This window comes from Epinephelus fuscoguttatus, linkage group LG2, assembly GCF_011397635.1.
Source record: "Epinephelus fuscoguttatus linkage group LG2, E.fuscoguttatus.final_Chr_v1".
Classification (NCBI taxonomy): domain Eukaryota; kingdom Metazoa; phylum Chordata; class Actinopteri; order Perciformes; family Serranidae; genus Epinephelus; species Epinephelus fuscoguttatus.
The window spans coordinates 16,440,258-16,467,349 of NC_064753.1; the positions used below are offsets into that span (position 1 = coordinate 16,440,258).

At 40.5% G+C, this 27,092-nt stretch overlaps 1 protein-coding gene across 1 annotated transcript; it reads left to right on the top strand.

Annotated features, from left to right (window-relative positions):
- Positions 1-555: 555 nt before the first annotated feature.
- On the top strand, positions 556-27,022 carry slc12a4 (solute carrier family 12 member 4). Its single transcript, XM_049565961.1, has 24 exons — positions 556-784; positions 13,392-13,489; positions 13,574-13,705; positions 14,053-14,199; positions 14,590-14,644; positions 14,949-15,079; positions 15,205-15,446; positions 15,834-16,048; positions 16,378-16,542; positions 16,734-16,832; positions 16,953-17,010; positions 17,140-17,314; positions 17,621-17,739; positions 17,923-18,021; positions 19,346-19,465; positions 19,670-19,774; positions 22,002-22,170; positions 22,800-22,995; positions 23,201-23,370; positions 23,659-23,790; positions 24,121-24,228; positions 24,383-24,570; positions 24,749-24,882; positions 24,999-27,022. The coding sequence occupies exons 1-24, from the start codon at positions 649-651 to the stop codon at positions 25,088-25,090; spliced, it is 3,285 nt and encodes a 1,094-aa protein (XP_049421918.1). The 5' UTR covers positions 556-648; the 3' UTR covers positions 25,091-27,022.
- The last annotated feature ends 70 nt before the right edge of the window (positions 27,023-27,092 follow it).

The following is a 27,092-nucleotide window of genomic DNA, read 5'->3' on the forward strand; positions in this document are numbered from 1 at the left end:
AAAGGTTAAAATGACATTCAGCTGTTCAGCTGTTTGAACAGTTGACAGGCTAGGATCATTCACTGTTTCCTCTCGTTTTGACAGACTATCTCTTTGTCTATCCTCCACCTTCCCCCTCTTTTCCAGCCTGAGCTTCCACTTCACTGATTCAGTTTGATTATTTTCCAAACTGCCACGTTGCTGTCTGTGTGTTTTGGGAAAGGCCTGCGTACACAGAGGACTGTCTGTCTGAACCTTGAATGGACAAGGTTCACTCTGTTGGCTGTCATTATGACACAGACTGCAGAGAGGGGTCACCCTACACTCTCACCCTCTCACTCTACATGACTCAGGGATGACTACGCAAACTCTTCAATCAGAGCTGTGGCTAATGGGTCACTCCTTCTCCCTGGAGGGGAGGGGGGGGGGGGGGGGGTTGTCATTGTCTTTCCAAATACGTCACTGAAACCCCCATACCCTTTCTGTTCACATTAAAAGCCCAGGAGAGGCTGGCCTGTGGGCGGGGTGTATGATAATAGCCTCTAGAGGAAGTGAGCGCAGTGTAGTGGAATGTAGTTGCCATTAGTGGGAGTTGAGCTGAGGCTGGCTAACAGCTAGCCTGCTATGTTGAGTTGCTGAGCTTGAGACGCAGAGGATAGTGATGAAAACATGCCTCACTTCACAGTCGTACCAGTGAAGGATCAAGCTCAGTCCAGCTATGACAGTTTAGAGGGGATTAACTGGGTGGATTACAGGGACACTGGACAGGACTACCCTGATCATCAAGATACTGTCAGCTCTGATGGTAAGTCTCAACAAACTAACTTTTCCTCAGCTCTTTGTTCCTCAGCTTGAAACAACATGACTTGTTTGGAAGTTTTGAAGTTGTTAGATATGTCTTAAAAGTGATAACTTGTGAGTAGGACCCAGCACAGCATGGAAAGGCTTTGCTTTGTCCTGAGAGCCCTGTTAACAGCTGGTTGTATGGTTACCATGGCAATTCTCCAGGGCCAGAAAGCAGTTTTCCTACAGCAGACAGGTCTGTTTTTGACAGCTCACTTTGGGTTAAGTTGTAGAAACACTACTTTTAACATTTCAGAGTATTTTCTTCCTGCCTGTGGAAGCTTCTTTTAAATAAATTCAGGGACATATGAGTAACAAAGGGAAAACAATGAAAGGGGTGAGAACCGTGCGGGACAGACACAACGGGGGTGGGATTGTGTGAGGAGGGGCTGGTACTGCCGCAACAAGAAAAAAAGGCCTCAAGTGCTTCCTTGCACAAAAGATGGAGCTCTCTTTGTGCCAGGGGAGGATTTCCTTTCACAGAGACTGGCTGCTCAACAACACAGGAGCAGATTTCTCCCTCCTCACTTCTGTGTCGCAGCTTGTCTCTCACTGTCACTCACTTGTTTCTCCACTGTATCAACATGGAAAGGAGGGTGGGTGAGGGGGGGGGGGCAGTGCCAGACAGAAGAGAAAGGGAGGACACAGGGAAGGAGAGGAGTAAGGAGTTTGTAGCCGCTGGGTAGGATTATGTGAGAGCAGCGCTGATTTGTGTGGGCTGAGAGAGTGAATCAACTAGGGGAGCAGTGTTTTTTAATAAAAGACACACATGGGTGCGGCCCTCCAGTGGAGCACCCACGCGTTACCAAGCACCCAGAAAGCCGGACTGGGCACAAACCCACAAACTGGCCGGCCTCCTATTTACATTGCCTCTATATAATTACGTCATGCTTAACTGTGAACTCCCAATAACACTGGAGAGAATCAGAGCTCAAGGCTGAAGACTCATCTATGTGGTAATGAGCCTCCAGTGACTGAACAGCTAGTGTGTGTGTATGATGAAATGTGTGAGTGCATTTGTGTGAATTTGCAAGAAAACTAGCCATGCAGATGAGATGATCTCAAGCAGACTGATAACTGAAGCATAACGAAGGAATCAAAGCACATGTTGCTCGTGTATTTCTGGAATGCATGGAAGTTGCCCTTGAGAGCCAAATGGCATTCTTGAACAGCAGAAATGCAAGTCAACAAACTCCTAAGACAACAGTGATTAAAGTGTTAAAAAGTAGTGGTTTGATTGCTCTCAAAGGAGAATTCTGTACTATGCCCAGCAAAGGGTTTTGATGATAGAGGGAAAAGCAGATGTCCTGAAATAACCCCTCAGAGTTTCGCACAAGCTCGTCGCTGCCTCCCTTGCCTTCCAGCTGTCATAATTCTCTCCAGCTCACCCATGTGGAGCTTCCTGAAGCCTGAGAACAACAGCGACAACTATTTAACTTAGTGGGTAGCTGTAGGGATGACTATATTGTAGACATGTTGAGAAGGAGGAGAAGAAGAAGGAAGTGAGGCTGTGATATATGAAGAGAGGGAGCAAAGGGCACGCAGTATGTTGGCCTTAAGTTTCAAAACATGTGGGAACTAAACTGTAACAGCTCCTCAAGTCAATGCAGTTGACTGCATTTTGTAGCATGTCTACAGGGGTTTTTAGAAGAGTTTTTTAAGCATTATAACACACTTATTTTTGAGCATATATTCAGAAAGAATTATGTTTTTAGTTTGGATCATGTTTGGCATACTTACTAATTTTAGACATGCACTTAATATTTTTCCAACTTGAGTTTTATGTTTTTTAAGTTATGACATACTGTGTTAATGTAGTAAACAGTTGGGTGGGACAGAATTTGCCACCCAGAAGTGACTGGCTGATTTCATCATGGGAGTGGTGGGCTCGGGTATGGTACATGTTGTGTGTCTCAGCTACAGTGTGACGTGTGCAGCATGGAGGAAGTGACACAGTGCAGAGTCTGTTCCAGCCTGTGAACTCAGCACTGTTCAGTCCTGGGCAGGACCAACACTGCCGTCATTGTAAAACTGCTGTACTCCTGAGTGAGTCTTCCAGTTTCAGGGGGCAAAGTTTGTTGCAGAGAGTCACTCATCTTAGTTTCTTATTGCTGCAATTACTGCTTGTTGTCAGTTTTTAAAAGGACTTGTCCACAGGAAACTTGACACCATATTGTACTAGCTGGATAAAATCTTGTTAATTTTCTTGTTTGTAAAAGTCATTAAGTAACTAACGATCAAATCCTGCTGCGATGAGGGCTTTTTAGTTTCGCTTTAGATGGAAACAACTGAAAGGACGGGGCATTTGCAGAAATGTGTGGCGAGTAGCAACATTGTAGTGTTTGCTTTTTCATCTGCTGTCTGTTTTGTCTGATACATGATCTGTTCATTATAACAACACAACGTGTGCCATAGTTTAAAATGAATAATACCATCTGAAATCTAGGAGGAAAAATGAGCAAGAGACACCACAGTCTCTCCTTAACTACTGTCTAAGTATCCTTTGGCATAGCACGTAGAGATTAAGATAATGAGATTAGGAAAAAAATCTGGTTTGTCTGGGTAAATAATAAAAGCATGTAGTGCAAATATGTCTTTTGTTTGTATTGGCCTAAAACTAAACAGGTGCTGAGAAAGTGTAATGAGTTGATGATTTGGATAATGCTGTTTGTTGGTTACCTCTCTAATTCAGGACACCGGGATGGCCATTCCTGTCACGCTGTCTGGCATGCTGCTTTAGATAGCCCTTGAGAGATAAGTAGACTGTGGTGGAGCAGAAATGCGAAGCTGATGACAGAGTTAGGACATATTCACACACACACACACACACACACACACACACACACACACACACACACACACACACACACACACACACACACACACACACACACACACATTGTGCACAGCCCTTAACAACTCTCTCTAAGTTTGTCTCTTTAATACGTCTAGATCATCACAGATGATAAAGACGATCGTGCTTTAATTAAAAATTTGTCACGCATCATTTCCTATGATGCAACTATCTTGCCATCCGATCATCTGCCATCTTTGTTCCATCTGCTCATTCACATCAAAGTGACAACAGGGCAAACAGAGCAGCTCGCATGTTGTTCTTTCCAGAGTATACCTCCAGTTCTTTCCGAGGACCTCCTAGCAATTGAAAGCATTCAGTGTGTCTTGAGTCTGCCCTGCTTCACTGCCTCACATTTGACACTAAACAGAGAACAGAAAGAAACAAATATAGAACCACCCATGAAGAGATACATAGTTAAACCGTCCACGCATTAATGATTTTTTTACTGTGGTTTTCTTGGGTGTATGATGAATGTGAATGTTCTCATGAACGTGATATCTCAAGAACGCCTTGAGGGAAGTTTTTTCAAATTTGGCACAAATCTCCCCTTGGAGTCAGCGACTGTATTGATCTGATTTTTGTGGTCAAAGGTCATGGTCACTGTGACCTTGCATCTGTCTCATTCTCGTCAACGCGGTATCTCACAAATGCCTGAAGGGGATTTCTTCAAATTTGACACAGACATCCACTTGGACTAAGTTGATAAACTGATTAGTATTTGGTGGTCAAAGGTTAAAGGTCAAGGTCACTGTGACCTCACTAAACATGTTTTTGGCCATAACTCAAGAGTTCTTACACTGTTAATAACAAAACTTAACACAAATGTCTCATAGGATATAATGATAAATGAATGACATTGTATATCCAAAAGGTCAAAGGTCAACTTCACTGTGACATCATAATATTATGCACAAAATGCTTCTCTGGCCCTTACTTAATGTCATATTTCAGGAACAGAAGGGGAGACATTTGGTCAGATATTGAAATGGTGACACTGATCTTGGGTGCCCACCTTGAAACCATGCTGTTTAGATCTTCTGTGGGGGGAGAATGTGTGTTAAACCTCCATATTCTTGCAGACGTGAACAGTTTTATTCAAAATAGAGAAAAACTGGAATTACCACCCCGCAGTTGTATGCCTCCGTGCACCAGTCAAGTTTCTCTTACACTTTACATCCATAAGATAAGAGCATTAAGTGTGAAAATGTTGCTCTTGTAATTGCACGCAAATTCTGGAATTTCAAATTTGGCCGGTTTGTGTGTATGGTGTGAGTCCAGGAGACAAATAACCTGTGGAAAAAAAACAGGTTCCTCTGGCTCCTTCAAGTGCTCCTTACGGCATTTGCAAGAATCCACCACTCCAGTGTTTACTCTTTTATCTGGAGCTTGGTTTAACTCTTACTTTTTAGCTTGCTTTTCATCACTGGTCTTTTTCTGCTTACTTGTCTTTGCTGTGTACACTGTTGTTGGCAGCACAGCGTGTGCAAAAGCAGTGATTGACATACATAAGAGACTTCTCCAGGCTGTGATTTTTTTTTATTCATTTATTTTTTGTTATTCAGGCACAGTGAATTCTTGCAGATGCCATTATGAGCACAATCAGGAGCCAGGGGAACCTGATTTTTCACAGATTAGTTTAATGTACTACTAGGATATAGTGACAATTTCAGCAAAAGTACAGGTGCAACTTCATTAAGGGTATGAAACCATTTTGTGACAACACTGCAGTGAACAATTCTCTTGTACAGACCACACTTTGTATTTGCTTAGTCATTAGAACTACACCCATTGACTTCCCCATTTAGTTAATTTGTGTCTTTTTGAAATTCTGGTGTACAATGCACATCTTCCCGCCCACCTTTACCCCCTGAGGTAATCAGGCTGAGCTGCCGTCCTTTTCTCATCATTAGCACACATCAAAGCTAATGTGTTTTGCCGTATGGCTCAGCAGGTTAGCATTCCAACGCTCTGTTCAGATGCTGCTCTGCATGAAACACAGCCATTACAGCTAACATTGGCCTACTGCCACAGCAGAATTACATTGTTTCTTGCCGCAGGCGACTGGGGAGAAAAAAGGTACATTGCAAAAAATTACTTTTTATTAAGCTAAAAGCAATTTTGCAAAGGACAATAATTGACATTTTTTTAAACCGGATTGCCTGGCAATACATATTTGGAAATATGCCGTCCCACCATATTTTCATGACCAACATCACAGTACATGCTGAAATTCATGCTTTAGGTCTATAAGATTTTAAGGGGGATTAGGGCAACTATATGCATACCTGACAATACATTATATAACTACATTTAGAAAAGACTTGGATCATTTTACTTGTATTGGATTTTACAGTGCTCTGTGGGAAGTTATGGAAGCTGCCAGTCAGCTCAGTTGCCAGAAGAAAATGTTGCCAGATATGTTACATTTATACGTTTCATACACATTGTATTGTACATGTGCTGCGTTTCTAACGTTTCCAAAGTGATGTAGTTCTGATTACATGTATATGGGCTGAAATTCATTGGGAGATAGAGGAGATGGTGGATGGCATGACACCTGGTTGAGACGGGTGCCAAGCTGCAGACCACTGTTTACGATCAGGAGAAAACAAAACCAGTTGTTTTTTTGGTGAGAAATTGCTGTATTTCCAGCAGCAATTGCAGTTCCAAAGTCGTGTATTTTAAGTTATAACATTTCTTAACGATAACCAAGTGGCTTTCGTACCTAAAAATAACCTTACATTAACCACAGCGTTAAAATGTAAAAACTTTCAACATATCTGCTGCATAATAACATACAGATGTTACTGGAATTATTTTACGTCATTATTAAGCTGGGACATTTTCATGAACATATTCGAATATTGTATTGCACTGGCTTGCCCTCCACTTGCCCCAAAGTGTTAGAAAAGGTGCACTTGGCATGCCCCAGTTATTGTGACAAAACCATTCCGAACAATGCCATATCCTGCCACCACAGGGGCGCGCTATACCAGCGGTTCCCCACTGGTGCAGCCACGGGTCCACATTTCTCCTTGGTCATTAGTTCGAGGTCCCACAGATTAATACATGCAGCGTCATACTTGCGTTTGGCCATGTCGTTGAGCTAGTTTGCTGTCTCTGTCAAGTAGCTGTCGGTTAGTCACTCACTCTACAACAGAAAACTGCACTTCAAAAATTCACTGTACTTAAAAATATAGTGTGTGTTTGTTTGTTTTTTTTTTACAAACTTGACACATTTGCAAGTCACTTGCAGTCTATTCAGAATGGGCCTGTGACCCACTTTTGGACTGTGACCCACCAGTTTGGAATCACTGCACTATACTATAACTTACACAGTGTTAGCTAGCAGGGTTAGCTCTGTACTGTACACACAATGACCCAAACTGGACTTTGCCTTTGTTGGATTTTTGGACCGCCACATCTCCTGTTTATGAGTATTGGAAATGAGGTTCCAGATTAGGTTGCTGGACTAGTTTCCACATATAGCAATACTCAAAATAAGTTTTAAGTCAGTCTTAAGATTGGTTGCTCATTCACTATTTTTGCCTCACGTAGTCTGTTGGAAAAAGTAAAGCTGGTACAGTGCAGACAGCTGTAAGGGCGTGTTTGGAGGATCATACAGGCCGAGAAACATAAAGAATGAACTGAATACATTGGAAAACAAGTTTACCCTTTAACCATTTGAGCTACTGCCATGCAGCAGTTGTATCATGTTTGCCCAGCCCAGTGTCATAATCACGTCTAGCTATACAGTAAGGGCGCACATTGTAAAATAGCAGGAGGAGTAAAACATGAAGAGGGAAGAGCAAAGGATATGCACAAACAGTATAGTCTGTTTCACTCTCTCTTATATACACACTCTTACATAAACATATACACCCTCCAAACACACAATCAACTCTCTTGCCAACTAACTGCACAGAGTAGAGTTAGCTAAGCTGCATTACTTCTCTGCCTTTCAGTGCTAAGTCTTAAGTGTTTATTAAAGAGGAAGTTTAGCAAAGAGGCTTTTTCAAACCCTAAGAAGCTAATGGACAGGGATATTGTTTTCCATGACTAAGCGGCTTTAAAAAAGTGCAGTTTCTTTCTGTTTCCAACATTAGTGGTTTTGGAAATGTCCATTTTAAAGATTACTGTAGAAACTCCACTGCTACATGTATCCCACCTAAGTGCACTGTGTAGTCTAGATAAAGTCAACTAATGTCCTGTTTGGAGAAAAGCCCTTTTTAAGGAGCCCCTCTCTGTAAGTTGTTTGTTGGACTTAGAACAAATCATAAATCATATTGATTTTGTCTTGGTAGATTTGCCCCCGAGACGTTTCTGTTTAAATGTCACATGCTTTGCACTTTGAAAGGACCTGACAACGTAGCATCTTCTGTGGGAATTGCTGCAGTTGTAAACACACAGCAAATTATACGCAGACACACCTGACACAAAGGCAGTCTGTCAAAGCATCTGTTGTTGGACTGAAACTAAAATTGAAAGGCGGTCGCCAAAAACATGGCAGCTTATTTGTTGTCTTTGAAGCCTACACATAAGAGCTGCTGCCAGTCATGTGGCAGTTATAAGGCTCAAACAGTACTTCTTATCTTGGCTAATGAATACAATGTGTGTTTTTTCTTTTTAATATATAGTTGTCTTTAATTTGGTCCTGACATAGGTATAATATCCAATGCACCCCAACAACTTTTTGCTGAGAGGCCTTTCAATGAACAAAGAGTAGAAAGAGGCTTCAGTAGCTTGTCTGCAGATAGTTAGTCAGTGGAAAGTAAAAGTCATGTACACCCTTGTTTAACTTCTCTACTTTGATCCACCTTTCTGCTAATGCGTCAGTCCTACATCACAGACACGCTTTGATCTCCTGGCAGTGGTGGTTAGCTGTTATGGTGGGGGCACAGGTGACATGTCAGTGCATGTTGCTGTAAAACCTCTGCGCTGTTCTGTGTGCACAGCATGACTCTTGTGTGCCTTCATAACAAACCAGTTAATCTTTAATCTTTTTAATTTGGCATTTAATGTGAAGTTATTAACGAGAGACCCCCACTGAACCCTCAGCCCTGTTGTTAAAAATACTTTTAGTTTGCTGATCCAACAAAAGGAATGAGTCAGAAGCTGAACTATTTTAGGCTTCATACAGCATTAGGAAGGTCACGTAGAACACTGTGTTTGGAGCACTGATTGAGTAACAGTTGGGAAAACATTCAAACATATCTCACTCTGTAGCTATATGTGGAGCAACATCCATCTGCGTTGCTCAAAAAATGCCAGAGGTCTTTTAAGTTAATTCTTGCCTGTATCTTAACTGCAGTAGTCTGCCCTAATTGCTGTTTTAAACACTGTTTTATCCCATGCCACTTACAGCAAGATGACACTAGAGGACAGTGTTGCTTTGTTTTTTTTTTCTCTTAACTCTTCCCTGGTGTCTCAAAAACAGCTCTGTAATTGTTAGGGATTGGAACAGGGACGGATTATGAGACAATGGGCCCCTGGGCACAGACATTCAGAAGGCCCCAACACCTCTTTTACATAGGAGCAGGACACACAGACTTCCTAGTTGTTTTCTTGTTGTTATTTTGCATCTCTTGTGCATCTCTCTCTGGTTTTGTTTCTCTTTGTGGTAATTGTGTCTCTTTCTAGTTGCTTTGTGTCTGTGGTTGTTCTGTGGTCATTTTGAGTCTCTTTGTAGTTGCTTTGCATCTCTTTGTAGTCATTTTGTGTCTCTTTGTGGCCATTTTGTATATCTTTGTAGCTGCTTAGCATCTCTTTGTAGTCACTGTGAGTCTCTTCATGGTTGGTATGTGTCTCTTCAATTGACATTTTGCAGGTGAAGGTCAGGGAGGGATGGGTCCCTTACACGTTGGGCCCCTGACCTGTACTCTGTGCCCTGTAGGCCTGTTCAGTGAGCCATGGAATGGTAGACTGAATGAAATTTGGTCTTTTCTTTTTCTTTTTTGGTTTTTGAATCTTTGAGACGTTTCGAAACATACCTTGTTTTAACAAACAAATGAAATATCATGCCATGTCTTTCACCATCACATACAAGTTATTGGACCTAAATTTCTGTTAAAAGAAAAAGTAAGAGACGTCAAGATGCACAAAAATGTTCTTAACCACCAAAATCTGCTCTTAACCAGGTGTGCTAAAAGATGAATCCAACTTGATCATAAGTAACCTATTAGCTTAAGTAACGACCCTCAGCACAATATAATGGGCCAGTGTTGTGCAAATACTCTGGCACATGCCCCAGAATTGGAGAGATGCCACCAAAAAGGCTGTAAGAAGGCAAACTTCTGCAGCAGTGAAATCAAAGTACTGTTAAATAAACCTAAACAACTTATCCATGTTATTTGTGAATGTCAGTATTGGCATTACAGGAAAACCAAAAGCCCAGCAATGGCAAAACATATGTGATGATGTAAATGCAGAATCAGCAGCAAAGGTGAAGGAAGTATCCTTCACTGAAGTACTAATACCATAATGTAAAAACACTCTAGTACTAGTTAAAGTCCTGATGAAAAGTATGTAAGTACAATCAGGAAAATATATTTAAGTATTAAAAGTAAAAGTACAAAATGCAAATTAAAATTTAAATATTTTAATAAACCAAACATGATTAAAAAAATGAAAAGGAAAGGCAGCAAATCCTATTGATGCTGGAACCATCAAATGTTTTTGTATGAAAAATGTCTTATCAAAGAGTTGCCAAATAATTTAGTAGTCAAGCAACTTATCATTTTAGCTGCATTTATATATTTTCACATTGTTTGTGCAGTAAAAAAACATTAATTTGTAGTTCATGCATTTTTTTATGTTCATGAAATTTAAACTTGTGTTTCCTTGGGTTGGACAAACCATTTGTGGACAGTGAAAGAGATGTTTTTCTTTTATCTTGGCCAAGAGTGCTTTTGACCACTTGTAAGATTGTCTTTTACCTAAGGGAGGAGCAAAAATAAGAAAATATTAATGAACCGCAGAAATGAATGGATATTTACAAAATAAGGGCAAATGGGGGATATAAACAAAAATAAGAGAAAACTTATTCATGCATCACCTCCAGCATGAGGCTTATTGTTTTGCTTTTTGCTACAGTCTTGTAAAAATGACTTCTTGGAGATACCTTCAACCCAACTCAAGGCTCCTGTATCCCTGTGAGGTAACATGTGTGATGCATGTGAGTTTTTGTTAGTCAGTGAGTTACCACAGCACCCTCCTCTCCCCACCTCTCACCCCCCTCACTGTGCACCATGTATGAGATTAGGCCCCTGAATGAGTATTCATCCTGGGTGACCGGGTGTCCTGGATAGTAATCGACTGTTCCCCAAGCTAGAGCACAGAGTACTCAGTGGCAGCCTGCATACAGCTCATAACTATGCTTAGCCACAGTGATACCAGCAGCAGTGGGACACAGAGCACAGGTGAGTGAAGACCAGCACCGGCGCTCAACCAGCCCACTTACAGCAAAGCTGATATACTTTCATCACTGTTGAGAGTATTACTTTTCTATTTCATGCCCACTTGGTAAGTTGGCAGACTTTTTGTTGCAGGTTTAATTTGGGTTCTGAAATGCGGCTGTTAAAGTTTACATGCTCTAATAACCCAAAGTAAGGTAATTTCTAGGTAATGAGGTGTGTGCATGCATGTGAGAGTGAATGTGTGTGTGATAACATTTGCAGTGCTACTTTGCGTGCAATAATTGCCCCAGGCACTGCGCTCATCTCTGCTTGATTCTCTCCTTCAAAAGCAGAAGTTAATGAGAGTAAAATCTAATTATAAGCCTGTTTATCACCTTGACTTTGCTTTGTCGGTCTGTCCTGCATTTGGCCTTTCACTGCAGCTTCACTGCATGAGTTGTGTTTCTGAAGTTTACTGCGACGTGGAGATTATTAAGATGTTTCAATTATAATTAATAGTGACAGTTCAAAGCCAACTGAAAATTGAAAAAGGACTGCCGTGGAAAAAAAGTGGAACAGAAAATTATTTACTGCTTTCATGAATTACTGCAAAGGCAATGGTGCTGGGCTGTTATTTTTATTTCAGTTATGCCACACATTACACAGTCTTTGAAACTTTTTATTAGCTACAATGATTACAAATAGTTTGTTTCTAACAAACTACTTTATTTTATTTTTAATGGGAATTGGTGATGCTGTTTATTGTATGACTGATTATAGTTTTTTATCCATCAGACTATTCATCTCTAAAGACATCTTGCATATGAACAGTATACAAATTAATGCCACCTATGACACTATTTTACCAACCACCACATATGAAAGAACCATTATGGCTGCAAATATGAATCTTTTTGATCGTAGATCCATTGTCCATAGTCCAGCTAAGTCATCTGTAATGTAAATTAAAAATGACACAGCATTTTAAACTGTAAATTATACATTTTAGTAATTCTAAAATGTTTAAGGCTGTGACAGTAAATAAGCATTGTCTTAAAAAGTCCCAGTGTGTCGATTCAGTGGAATCTAGCTGTGAGGTTGCCGGACTGAAACTTCTTCTCTGTGCCAACCTATGAGTGGCTATAGCTGCAGCGGGAGCAGCTTTGTGACCTGCCCAATAGTTACATGACTTGTCCACCCTACCTACATGTTAGCTTACGATCAGCCCCCTTCACCTCGAACAGAAATGCTAACTTAGCAACTAGCTAGCTATGAAGTATTTGGTCAAAAGAGAGGTGGTTAAGGTTAGTGTGACAAAGGGTTACATCTAGTTACTTATAAAGTGAATTGTGTCTTCATGCATTCTAAATGGTAAAGTGGATTATTGCTATGTTTGGTCTCATATTGCTACAAACAGAATGTATCTGCAGTTATACATGTGTCCAAATTTGTGAATCCTAGGATAGCAAAGGAATAACCCGCCCTTCGCTCCCTATGATTAGTTAGTACTTGTTTCTTTTGTTGGTTTGATTTATTAGGGCTAGGGTTAGGGTTAGGTTATGAATGTCAGGGCAAGCCAATCAGAGGCAGAGTAAGGTGAGCCATTCCTTTGCTTTGCTAGCCTAGGATTCACAAATTTGCATACCAGGCATACAAGAACTAAGGTGGCCAATGTGGAAACATGAAAACCCAAAAATGTGAATGGCCCTATCAAGACTCAGTATGTGGTTTGTCCATTCTGGGCTACTGGACTTTATGGGAGAAGACCTGCTTGCAAATTTGTAAATCCTAGGATAGGGAGGGAATGACCCACCCTATTCTGCCTCTGATTGGCTAGTACTCCTTGCCCTTGATGGTTGGATTGGTTAGGGTTAGGGTAAGAATGTCAGGGTTAGCCAATAAGATGCAAAATAAGGCAGAGTGCTATCCAATGATTCGCAAATTCGAGACCCACTCCATATGTAGATATAAACGGCTCATTCTAAGGTGATGAAGACACAACTATTCTTATTTTCAGGTGATTATAGACTAATAAAAACATTTTTATATATCATTTCTGCCAATAGATGCCCTTAAATCCTGCACACTGGACTGATAGGGTGATGTAGATATTATTGAAGGTATTACAAACTTTGAGAGAAATCAGAAAAGCACACTGACTTAATGTTGCAGTTTATTTGTTACCAGGATGCTCCCAATATCTTAGGGAAACAAATATTTGTTCAGCCCCATAGCTCAATTTGTTGGCTTGCCAAAAAAGCAACTTTGTTGTCATTGTTTACCTTAAGCCTTTTTTTTTTTATCTCTTTCTCAAACAGGACATGGGAATCATAAAGAAGACAGTCCATTTCTCAACAGTGCTGATGCTGCCAGCAAGAAAAATGACTTCTATGACAGGAACTTGGCATTGTTTGAGGTCCGTCATTTCCACGTTCCAATATTTCAGATGATAACCTTATACCAAACTCAGTCATTTAACTTTTACCCCATATCGCTCCAGGAAGAGCTGGACATCCGGCCGAAGGTTTCCTCTCTGCTCAGCCGCTTGGTCAGCTACACCAACATCAGCCAGGGAGCCAAGGAGCATGAGGAGGAGGAGAGTGCTGAAGCCTCACGTAGGAAGACCCCCAAGGTCAGTCATTGTGGGCACAGCTGAAGAACACTATGCCTCACTGTTTTTTTTTTTCTTACTCATGCATACACTCAGTCTTTGGAGGTCTAGAAACATTATCCTCCACCTTTGTCTCTCTCCCTGCCTCGCTATCCAAGTTTTAGTTTTGTATTAAGAGTTGCTGATTGATTGCTTATGCCTTTGCACGCTCTGCAGTCAGACTGTGGGGCTGTGTTAGACCCGGATACATGCAAAGAGCTGATAACATGATTGAATGACCTTTAAAAAGTACATCAATCAATACAAATGATCAATACACTTGTTTCCTGAAATGTCACAGTCAATATTCTCTTCTTTCTCTCTATTAGTCTCCCAACATGGGCACTCTGATGGGAGTCTACTTGCCGTGCCTGCAGAACATCTTTGGTGTCATTCTTTTCCTACGACTGACATGGATCGTTGGGATGGCTGGCATCATGCAGTCCCTCCTGATTGTCCTTATGTGCTGCTCGTGTGTTAGTATGAGCACACACACAGACTGTACTGTACACAGACACACACGCTATTACCTAACGATGTGGGCCAGCTTCTATTGCTAAGCCAGTCAATAAAATCCTTGTGGTTACATAAGAAGCAGGAATTATTTAAGGCAAAGAATCACTCTCACTTGTGTTTCTTATTAAGTATGCTTCCGCTACCTTTCTTAAACAACAAATACTGTCATCATAAACTTCCAGCCAGGCTACATATGCTAAATGTAAAGGAATATATTCTCTCAGATGGAAGCTTTGTTCACCTTTACCTATGTATTTGATCATTGGATATTAACATAACACCCACAAATTGCCATGATAGCTGTGTGTGTCCTTTTCCATATTAATTTTATTTTCTCATTTCCTCCGCAGACAATGCTCACAGCCATATCAATGAGTGCCATTGCTACTAATGGGGTTGTCCCAGGTAATACTGAAAACCTTGTTTTCAAGTCCCTCTTCATACTGTACATTTATCCAGCACATATACTTCACCAGTACTATGAATACTTATGTAGCATTTCTTTTAAAAAATAGTTAGAACTGAATTGGCATTTTTAGGACATAAACCAATTTTCAAATAATTACTACCCTGAATAGATAGAAGTAAAAATTCCCATTACATATTCTTCCACTTGGGGGCAGCAGAAATTTACTGTCACGTTCACTGCGTACAGACTGTGAGCTTTCCTGTAATTTTCTGTGTGTAACACTTTGTTTTCCTGTTGTAGCTGGAGGGGCATACTTCATGATCTCCCGCTCCCTTGGCCCTGAGTTTGGAGGAGCTGTGGGTCTGTGCTTCTACTTGGGCACCACCTTTGCTTCTGCCATGTACATACTGGGGGCCATCGAAATCTTCTTGGTAGGTTTGCAAAAAACATTATTCTATGGTTATATCCCAACTTGCATTTGTATGCTGAGACACTGTATGATTCCTAAACACTATCCGCCATTACATGCTCCTGCTGTCATTTTTTTCTTCCTCAGAAATATCTGGTGCCCCAGGCGGCCATCTTTCATGCCACAGACCCCCTGGGGAGTGACAGTGCCATGCTGAACAATATGCGAGTCTACGGCTCTATCTGCCTCAGCCTGATGGCTGTGGTGGTCTTTGTCGGAGTCAAATATGTCAACAAGCTGGCCTCTCTTTTCCTGGCCTGCGTCATTATCTCAATTGTATCCATCTATGCTGGGGCACTCAAATCCATGACTCATCCCCCAGAATTCCCGTAAGTGTGCAGGGCTAGAATAAACATGTGTCTGAACTGAAAGTAGTGTGAATTATGGGGACCTTAATATAGATACAGTAGTTTTTTTTTTTTATGGGAGAGCGAGTCCTAATTTAGTGTGGTGTTCATTCCACATCGAAAATTATACATGTTTATCTTTTACTTTTATTATATTGTTATGATACTGGCTTCCATCTGCCACTTATTACTCGCAGTGTGATTTTTCAGTTGAATAGTTTGTAATTCACCTACTAATAGTTGAATTAACTTCTGGTTATTATGGTAAATGAGGTGTATATGATGAGGACCAGGACTATGATGATGATGGTGGAAATAATGACGACTAACATAATGATTATTTTATTTGTGTCCATGTTATCGCTGTAGGATCTGCATGCTGGGAAACAGGACTTTGGTGAGAGATCGCTTCGATGTGTGTGCTAAGACTGTGACAAAGGGCAACGTCACAGTGCCCAGTCAGCTGTGGGAAAGATTTTGTCTGCCGGGGAACATGAGCAGCGCTCAGTGTGATGACTACTTCCTCCAAAACAATGTGACGGAGATACAGGGCATCCCTGGACTGGGCAGTGGGATTATTCGGGGTAAATTTATCATTAGTTGACCGGGGATTAAAGGGTACACCATGAAAATTTGTGATTAAGTTACTGTTCCAAGTATATAGATCATTAACATAGACATACTGATTAGGAGGTAGAATACAGTGTAAGTGTACCCATTCAAGGACAGTTTGCATTCTAAACACTATGCCATAATTTTACAGACATTTTAGAATCAGTAGGTTTTCAATCAGAATATTATAACACTATATTTTGAATGTCCTGCGTCATCATGAATTGCACACAGGTCTGATAGAAAGACACAGTCTTAGTTTGTTATCAATGATTTGAATGTCTGCTATCTGTTGTTACAGAAAACATGTGGGGCGACTACCAACAGAAAGGGGAGATCTTAGAGAAAGCGGGGCTACCATCTGGGGATGCCCACAGTGCCATGGAGAACTTTGGCATGTATGTGTCAGCAGATATCGCTACATCATTCACACTTTTGGTGGGGATCTTCTTCCCATCTGCCACAGGTATAACAATGTTATAAACCAGAAAGCTTAAGCTCTCTGTTATGTTGTCTTACAGAACAAGTACACCATGCTTTGCAGATGCAACAAAATAGAAAAGTTTTAAACCTCCCTCCAATCCAGCCAGTAGGGGGCATTATTAAACAGCTTTTACATGTCCCCTGTGTCTATCAGCTGTCTGTTCTTTCTTGAAGGTATCATGGCAGGCTCCAACAGATCTGGTGATCTTCGTGATGCTCAGAAGTCCATTCCTGTGGGAACTATCTTAGCCATAACCACTACTTCACTTGTTTGTATCCTTATTTTGGAGATTACACACAACAAAACTAACAATCCTACTCCGTCAAACAGGATTTAAAAGATTTTATATTCATGTCTGTGTCATCTCAAGCTCCTTGACCTGTTGTATTCAGATTTAAGTTCTGTGGTACTGTTTGGGTCATGTATCGAAGGAGTAGTCCTGAGGGACAAGTGAGTTCATTTTTGTCCTATTTAAGTTAGTATGTTAAAACACTGTTTGTTAAGTTAAATTTGACAACAGGGAAAAAAGATAACTTTAACATAAAAGTCAAGTCATGTTCAGTTGGCATGTGCTCACAGGTTTGGGGACGCTGTTCGAAAAAACTTGGTGGTGGGAACGCTCTCCTGGCCGTCTCCATGGGTTATTGTCATTGGTTCCTTCTTCTCTACAGTCGGGGCGGGCCTGCAGTCCCTCACTGGGGCTCCCCGACTTCTGCAGGCTATTGCCAAGGACAACATCATTCCTTTCCTCAGGGTGGGACAGTACACACTGTTAATGACACATTGTGTAATCAGTTAACATTCTCTGACAAAATGCCATCACTGCAAGCAACAGAAATGGATGCTACAGACCTAGCTGACATACAGTCATTGTCTGTTTGTCATTATTTATAAGCTTGATCATTTGAATATTCAGAAGTAACCTCTAAATCACATTCAGTATGTTGAGCTGGAAATGTTTGCTAACATTTGACTTGCAAGCTTATTTGAATATGTCGCAGTACCAGACAAGAAGTGATTTGCACTGTTATGTGTAAAGGTTTTGAATTTTTTGTTTTAGGTGTTTGGTCATGGAAAGACCAACGGAGAGCCAACATGGGCCCTACTACTGACTGGTCTCATAGCTGAGCTGGGCATCCTTATTGCCTCACTGGATATGGTGGCTCCTATCCTTTCCATGTGAGCATAAATATGACTTAAGCCAAATACATATTGCACACACATCACACATTAATTTCTGTCATACATGCTATACATGAATTTCTTGATTTCCCTGTTTGGTTAAGGCCAACTGCACTACGCCACTGATGATATATTATCCACTTCAAATGAACTGAAAATGATACTGTCTTTATTCAACAGGTTCTTCTTGATGTGCTATCTTTTCGTGAACTTAGCCTGTGCAGTTCAGACTCTTTTACGCACACCCAACTGGAGGCCAAGGTTCAAATATTACCACTGGTGAGTACAGGTAGATCCACCATTTTAGCATGCCCATTTAAGCATGCCCATGACCTCTTAAAGCTTTCAACTTCATTGCTGACCCTAGCTAACATGTGTTCTAATGACACAATTTCTAACATAGGTTCCTTCCATTTTTAAAAATCTGGAGGTGATGTACTCTTTCAGAATTTGAGGATCATTTGAACAGCTGACATGACCCCTACATTTATCACAGCAAGGTCACATTTGGCAATTCTGTGTGGTCCCTCATAAGGCATAATTTTGGTGATTTAGATACCATTGTACCCAAGCACTCCTCTATGTGATCCACAACTTTTTCCCAAAATGGGCTGTAAAGCTTGGAAGAAGTGAAGTAAAACCTATTATTAATTAACAGTGAGTAAATTTCCCTCTTGCCTCCTTTATATATTTCCCAGAATTTGATTTGACAGTATTGTCACCCATTCCTCATTGCTTAATTCACACCCTAGGTTCTTCTGCCAAATGATCCCCAGATTTTTACAAATATCTTTTGGTAACCCACTAAATATTTTCTAGAACATAGCTGCCCTGTGTGTTACACCAGGTAGTTAAAAAAAAAAGTAATACTGGGTTCTTATCCTGAATGAATTTGTGATACAACCACTGATTTGAAAATACTTTCAAAAATTACCTTTTATACTCCAGATTGTATTTTTTTAGCTGCATCTAAATACAGTTCACTTATCTTGTGAATCCCTTTTATAAGCCACTGATTCCAGTAAGCACATTGTTTCCTATTAAGTATGGCTGGGCTATGTCACAAAGAGGCATGTGACTGTCTTAAGTGAGACACACTGCACATCCTGTGTACTTCTCGCCTGACTGCTTTAGAATGAGCCAGCACTGGAGTTAAAGAGTCAGCATGTCTGACAGTCTTTAAACCATGTATAAGGACATCCAAAGGTTTGAAGGGACTGGTTAACTCAGGTTCAATTTTGATCCAGCTCAGTTCTGAATCCATTCTCTTCCAGTGCATATTCAGTCATAGACACACAATAGACATTGTAATTGGTAGATTGTACAGTGATGCACTGGGGAGGCCTAAACCTCCTGTGTCCCTTGGTGACCACATTTTCCTTCTGTTGATCCTTGGTCTCCCCCTGTCCCCATCCACCATATTTCTTACACTTTATTTTTCCCTTCCCGACATTCGTGGCTGTCTCAGTCGTTCAAATCACCAAATTTTTATTTACAAGACCACCTTGTAGTTTACACTACAGTTACCCTCCTGGACACTACAATGATGTTGCTGTTCTTGGTATGCAAAAACATAACTTCATATTATGTGTCACAACCACAGGGCTCTGTCCTTCCTTGGCATGAGTATGTGTCTGGCTCTAATGTTCATCTCCTCCTGGTACTACGCAATAGTGGCCATGGGCATCGCTGGGATGATCTACAAGTACATTGAGTACCAGGGGTATGTCTGGAGTCTAATTAGCCTGTGCACTTTTGTTTTGCAGTCCTAGTAGAGTGCATTCTTTTATGGTATGCGGGGGCTGGTTGTGTCTCTGTGTTTCCATCTGATCTTGGCATATCTGTAGTGGATACTGGTGAACAGTACTTCACTTGAATTGTGTGCCTCATGTTGGGTCTTGTCTCTTCCACACATAAACAACAACAGCGCAGAGAAGGAGTGGGGAGACGGCATAAGAGGACTGTCCCTTAGTGCAGCACGATACGCCCTGTTGAGACTAGAGGTCGGACCCCCGCACACCAAGAACTGGAGGTACGGCTACCCCTACAGGGGATACCTTGAATCTCCCAAAAACTTCCACAGAAACTCATTGTGAATGCATCTTTAAGGAGCCTCATTGCATGTTGGGATGTAAAAGTTTTCACATCTGTTTTCATTTACTATGAATGAAGCAATATTAAACATGCCACACTGACACTCTTCTGAACACATTTTATTTTTATTTAAAAAAAAATTGGATCAGAGAGAAGCTGCAGGTTTTTTTCAAAATCCTGTCAAAGGCATTTCAGAAACACGTGACACCCAGATGGACAAATGTAATAAATAGTAGATTCTGTACTTTCTATAAAAATGGCCCTCCAGAATGATGATAATGCCACACAAAATAAGCAACATATGAGAGATTTACTACCAGCTGTTATCCATACTGACACACAGTGAGAAGGCGCCATCTGTCAAGAATGTATTTTAAAAAGTTTTGAGAAGTTGTGGCCTGAGGAAGAGTTTCATTTCTTTAGTTTGTAGCATGCTTGCTACACATTTCCAGTGAGTTAATGCATCACTTTGTGCTGTAATCACTCTGATGCTGCACTTCCTCCTTCGCCACCCACTCTGAATACAGTGACAGTGACACAATGGCTGGTTTTTAGTTAGATAGTTTCAGTTCTGAAAAATGGAATCTTGGCAAATACCAAGTCCGATAAGCACAGACTACATTATTCAGAGGTTGAAAAATGTTTAGACATTTAGGTTAAAACTGGGATAAATTTGGTAGACAAGTGAGAGATATTTCATATGTTTAGGTCACATATAAAAATGCTGTCTCAACTTTATTTCAACATGTAGTTAGGACCTGATTCACTGTAATGTAACAGTATAATATTGAAAAAGTCAAATTTCCATGTTATTTTATTGAATTATGAAGCAGGTGTAATCTCGATATAAATATTGTGAAAGTATGAGAATGTGCAATGCACACCGTCCTTTTTCAAGAAACTGTGCCTCTAAACAAGCCGTCAGGACTTGTGTGAAATTGTGATGTCACAACCATACAGACTGTTTCAGACTTAACCATAAAAATTCAAATGAGTTCCTCTGTATTTCCTGTTGGAGTGATACAATTCCAGTTAAACAGTCTACAGATATAGAAAATGCTGCTACAGTTCTGCAACAGTCATTCCCCCAGCCGCGATGATGGTGCACAAATGCTGAGAGCACAGATGTGGAAGACAGGCAGTAAAATAGAGCGTCTCAGACAGAGGGTGAGTACAGGTTTTCCAGCACAGACAGTATGAGGACAATTAAGTGTTTTTTGACCATAAAAGCATGTAAACATGTCCTAGAAGAGACCCACAACACAGGTACGAAACTGAAAATGAGCACAACTTTAAATGCTAAAGATGCAACAGTTATATTTATCCTAGATGTCTAAGCAAACTTTAAAATTTCAACCAAATTTATTCCTGTTTTAAGCTAGACATCTTGATGTCTTTTGACCAAGTGGCAAAAAAGGAAGCCTATGTGGAAGTGCCAAAAACTGCAGTTTATTAAAAGGCCGCTTAAGGCTAGCTCCAAAACAGAGTAAATCCCCACAGAACCCCCATGTTAAAATGCTTTATAGCAGAAATAAATGTGTTTACTGGAACAAAAAAAAAAAAAAAACAGTTTTGGTCTCTATATCTAATATCAACATTTATGACAGCTATACAGTCGGTGATTTTTTTTATATAACTTACCCGTTCACATTTTATTAAGGCTCAAAGTTACGCATAATTAAGGGCAGGACCGCTGAGTGACAGGCTACCTGTGAGGTGTCACTACAGCCTATCAGTCAAATCCACCTCTCGATCCTCCAACCTTTCGTCCAAATATGGTCACTTCTGGCTCCAAAAAACACAAGATGGGTATGATGAACTTGAGGCTTGAAAACGGCAGTCCACAAACCAATGGGTGACGTCATGGAAGCTACGTCCAATATTTATACAGTCTATGGTTTCGACATGCAAATCGCAAAATACCAGCTTGACACTGGTACTTAAAATGTCCAATTTTGTCAAAATCCAATTAGCAATCTCTACCATCCTTTTCCTGATGATCTTGTTTTAACAGATAGCATTAGCTTATGTCTGTGTTTTCTATTCAACTGCATCCAGTGTAAATAACATTTTTTAAACCCCTCTGTGACAATAGCGAGTGTAAAGACCAGCTTTGACCCAGGCCTTTGTCTGATATTGACTGTCTTTAACTCTGTGCACTACAGACCTCAGCTGCTTGTACTGTTGAAACTGGACGAGGACCTCCATGTAAAATATCCCCGACTGCTCACCTTTGCTTCACAGCTGAAGGCAGGAAAGGGTCTGACCATCGTGGGCTCCATCATCCAGGGCAACTTCCTTGACAGCTATGGGGAAATGCAGGCAGCTGAGCAGGTAAATACTAGAAAGGGGTGTATGTATGCTGCACATGCTCCATACAATTCTCCATTGTACTCTGCTGCTGACTGCGTTGCAACTAATTGTTACAAATGTCCACCTTTTGTAATTTGAAAAGCACAGTGAAGCAAAAACATGCTCCGATATGAATTTTCAATTTTTGTGACATTTCTTCCTCAGCAACTGTTTTTGAAGCATTTGTCACTTTAATTAAGGGGCATGGCTGGAAACAGCTTGTTGTTGTCACTACAATATGGTGCCAATGAGCCATTTCAGATAAAATAAGGGGCTGGTGCAGGAACATTTTTCATAATGTGATGTGTTTGGTAAAAAATTAAACAAGTGAAACAAAGTTTGTTCATTTTTGGTGTGACAACAACTGGAGAAATTAATCACACATCCTTGAGTCACTCAGTGCTAAGCTTATATTCATCCATTTTTATGTCAGTTGAAGGCATGCATTATAATCCTTGCAGACATACAAACTTTTTAATTTTTTTTCTTTTTCATTTGCTTTTAAGGCATTATGCATTTATGGATTATAACTGTTTAAATGTGGCTTATCTTCTCACTCCTTATAGTGATCATGGACTAAAGTTCTGTTTGCCCACTTTTTTTTCTGCCAGGCCATTAAGAATATGATGGAGATTGAGCGAGTCAAGGGTTTCTGCCAGGTCGTGGTGGCATCTAAGGTGCGGGAGGGTATTGTCCATCTGATTCAGTCTTGTGGCCTGGGGGGCATGAAGCACAACACTGTGGTGATGGGCTGGCCTTACGGCTGGAGACAGAGTGAGGACCCTCGTGCCTGGAAGACTTTTATCAGTAAGAGTCTCACTGAAACACTGTTCATATAACTTGACACTTAAAAGGCCATTTCAGCACTGAAAAGTTCATATGAATACACTATTTGGATGTTCAAATACATTCTGTTAGTTTCCATCTGGCTTGTAAATTATGTAAACTGTTACTAAATTAATTTATACAGTACAGTTAATAACCATGTCTCCATGTTTTCATCTCCACTCAGACACAGTCCGCTGCACCACAGCTGCCCACCTGGCCCTGATGGTGCCCAAAAATGTGTCCTTCTATCCGAGCAACCATGAGCGCTTCACAGATGGCAACATTGATGTTTGGTGGATCGTCCATGATGGGGGGATGCTAATGCTGCTGCCTTTCCTGCTCAAACTGCATAAAGTGAGATGACACATACCTTTTAGTTGTAAATAATGCAGTTTTACCATTGTGTTCAAAATAGGGAATATATGGATAATTTCATAAAAACAAACTGAAATTGTTATCATTCCAAACCAATATGCTCGCCCCGAATCGTCTTTGTTGGTTTAAGTTTGATGTTATTTTAGGCTTTCCCCTTAGAAGCCCTTTTATTTTGAAGTATGTTTTCTGTAAGCAATTACAGTCTCATTCAGTAACGCACACTGTATTACACCGTGGAAATAGCACATGGTTATATTTACATTATAGGTTTGGAGGAAATGCCAGATGCGCATCTTCACTGTAGCCCAGATGGACGACAACAGTATCCAGATGAAGAAAGATCTGGCCACGTTCCTTTACCAGCTGAGAATAGAGGCTGAGGTGGAGGTGGTGGAGATGGTGAGGATCCCGCAACTTTCAACTTTGTTAGTCCTGAAAGGGCAACTGGTTGCACAACCACTAGAGCAAAAGTAAAGACTTACATAAGACTCTTTATGTCTAGGACCACCTCAGAGCAAATTTCACACAGTCATAAAAATTACAACTGCAACCAGATGCCCATACAAGATGCCACAAACATGTTTGTTTCAAAGAAAATTGTAGTGTTAAAGAAAACAAAAACATTGCTTGACTTGAACATGAATCATTGAACTTTCATGGTCATTTTCAACAGACAAATGTGTCAGAAGGATTAACCACTAAAACAGTGTTTTTCAAATGGTACTTTAGCATGACAGTGACATCTCAGCATACACTTATGAGCGAACCTTAATGATGGAGCAGAGGTCCCAGATGTTGAGGCAAATGAGGCTTTCCAGTGCAGAAAGACAAAGAGAGGTAAGCTTTTTGTTTGTCATGTTTTGTATGTAGGGATGCAATTTGGGAATTCAACCTGCTCAATCTTAACTCTGATGGCTGCTATGAGTTATTGTGTTAGTTACATACAGTATATCGACAACCCAGCCTCATGATAATCCCACGGCACTTGCAGGCCCAGCTGGTGAAGGACAGACACTCTTTGGTGCGTATGGGAAGTCTATACTCAGATGAAGAGGAGGAGGTGGTGGAAGCTCCTCTGGAGAAGGTTCAGATGACATGGACAAAGGAGAAGTGTGAGGCTGAGAGGAGGAACCGAAACAATGCACCTGAGAACTTCAGAGAGCTCATGAGCCTCAAACCGTGAGTGGCGTTCAGTGATCTTAGCATTTTCTTTGCCACCTTTCATTTAACCTTTTAATGCAGAGCCTGTCACCTTATTTCCCCTTTTCTTGTTGTTGTTTGTTTAACAAAGTGAGAACGTGCTTTGAAATCGTAAAATCTATTTCACTCTCCGTCCCTCCCCCTCTCTGCACTCCAGGGACCAGTCCAATGTGCGGCGGATGCATACAGCTGTGAAGCTAAACGAGGTAATAGTCAACAGGTCCCATGATGCTCGATTAGTTCTGCTCAACATGCCCGGACCACCTCGAAACACAGACGGAGATGAGAATTGTATCCTTTTCCAGTGTGGTCAAACAAAATGGCTCTTGCATAACTGTGTAGAAGATTTTAGGCTGCAGTACACAAACAAGGTGTGGGTGGTTTTATTTCTTTAACATCTTCCTCAGATATGGAGTTTCTGGAAGTGCTGACTGAAGGCTTGGAAAGAGTCCTGCTGGTCCGAGGCGGAGGTCGGGAGGTTATCACCATCTACTCATGATCAGAATTTCATCAGAATACATTCCACCTCTGGACAGAAGGCAGCACCTGCTCCGCTGCCAGGTCTGGGTAGACGCATGAATTTGACACTTGTATTGTGAAGTATGGATTTTTCAGTACAAAGGAGGTTTATTCTATTCTTGTAGAATATTGGGACACACTAATGTACATATCTGCCTGTATGTTCACGACTCTCCCGTTCTTTACAAATGAAAGCTGTTATTTTTCTCCCTCAGAAATCAATATTTGTGTGTCAAACACAAACTCTAGACAGCATTTTCTTATTTATAGGTCACAAATACCTCTTCATGTGTGATTATAAACCTGTATTTGACAATTTGGCAGACTATCCTGAGTACTACACATGTTGGTAGAACACTTTTATAGTATGCCAGATTTTTATACTGAAACAGCTCTTTGATGATTTTGGAAGCACATCTCTATTTATTTATTTATTTTTTCAACATTTCCCCACTGAGGCAAAGAAAATGTTATTGTGGATCTTAAACACAGTGCTCGACGTTGGTTGTGCTGTAAAGGTGGCATGCCAGAGATCATAAAGCAAGTTTTTAAAGAGAGTTTTAATTTATGATTTTTTTGGAGAGATATTTGTGTTACTGAACAATGTATATGAATGACTTTTGTCATTACAGTGTTACATTTGTACTTTTTCTACAGACCTTAAAAGCTTAGCTGCACGCAAAAAAGGAGGCTTAATTTAAATGTATAATCCTTAAGATTTCAATGAAATCAAAACCATCTTTTAATACTTTATATGGTCTACGTATTTTCTGCAAAAACCATTCAATATATGCACACTGAATGGCTATTGTTAATACCTTTCTATATGTTTGTGGCGGAGTCCGCCATTCCCGCACTGGATCAAAATTTGCTTACTTCACACACTGACAACATGAGTTTGTTTGGTTGTGCTGGAAACAAATGCGCCAGCTTGTATGTTGTCGTTTTTCTGAAGAAGTAGCTGCTCATGAAATGTTTGCTATAGTATTAAACAGCACTTGCTGTTACCATGGTAACCACAGGTGTTGCCAAGTCAGCCCAGACTGAAATGTTAAGGATTTCAACTTTAAGCAATTCTGATCTCAGCCACATGCAACTTTCAGATCCTGTTTTGTGTCTTTCTTTTTCTAAGAAGATGAGTATGATCAGTATGATCAGGCCAGCAAATAGTTCAGAGAACAAATGTTTATTTTTCTGTAGCCTAAACAAGCTGTTCAAGCCAAGAGAGGTTTATGTGTTAGGGATAAACCATGACAAGGTGTGCAGTTATTAAAAACTAATCACACAACGCTAAGAATGCTCCTGGGGGCTGTACCATGAGCCGGAGCCAGAGTTTTCCATTCTTGGAGGTGGCTCTCTTTTAACCTGGCTAGATCACCATGGTAACTACAGAACTAACCTGGTCGGAACCAGTTTCGGCTTAAAATCAGTTTAGCGCCTTTCACAGCTTCCTTGATTGGGGTCAATCTATAATCAATGTGAGCAACACAGACTGTCAGCTGAGGGACTTTGTTATAATGCACTTTATCCAACTTGTTGAGCCGTAATATTACATAAGTGCCACCTAACAAAGCTGTGCAATTACAGTAGCACTTACTGTGTGCATAGTGTCACGTTTTTGTTTTTTTTTTGTTTTTTTTTACAGGAGAACCTACAGTATACCAGTGAGGCAGAAAATATGAGCAAGAATGTTATTTATTTATTTTTTTTCATGTGGTTGCTCTTACTGAACTACTGAATGTTTTTATAGTGTTCACTGGTCTATTTGACCAAGCTGACTCTAATAGAAGCCTTCTATAAAGTATATTTAATAAGGTTGATGTTTACCTGCGTATGAAATGCGGTATAATTCCCTAAAATCATACCATTATGTTACCATTTTGGATTATATTTATATGCTTAGTTCTGATTTGCTTTTTACACTGCTGGTACATTACAGCTAATAGAACTCCAGTTAAATTCAGATTAAATTGATCAGTCTA

Bases quoted from the DNA above. Each gene is read 5' to 3' on its own strand.
- slc12a4 (XM_049565961.1), top strand. From the start codon at position 649: ATGCCTCACTTCACAGTCGTACCAGTGAAGGATCAAGCTCAGTCCAGC. The intron at 17,315-17,620 runs GTGGGACAGTAC...TTTTTGTTTTAG, and splicing joins ACATCATTCCTTTCCTCAGG to GTGTTTGGTCATGGAAAGAC. The intron at 23,791-24,120 runs GTGAGGATCCCG...ATGGTACTTTAG, and splicing joins AGGTGGAGGTGGTGGAGATG to CATGACAGTGACATCTCAGC.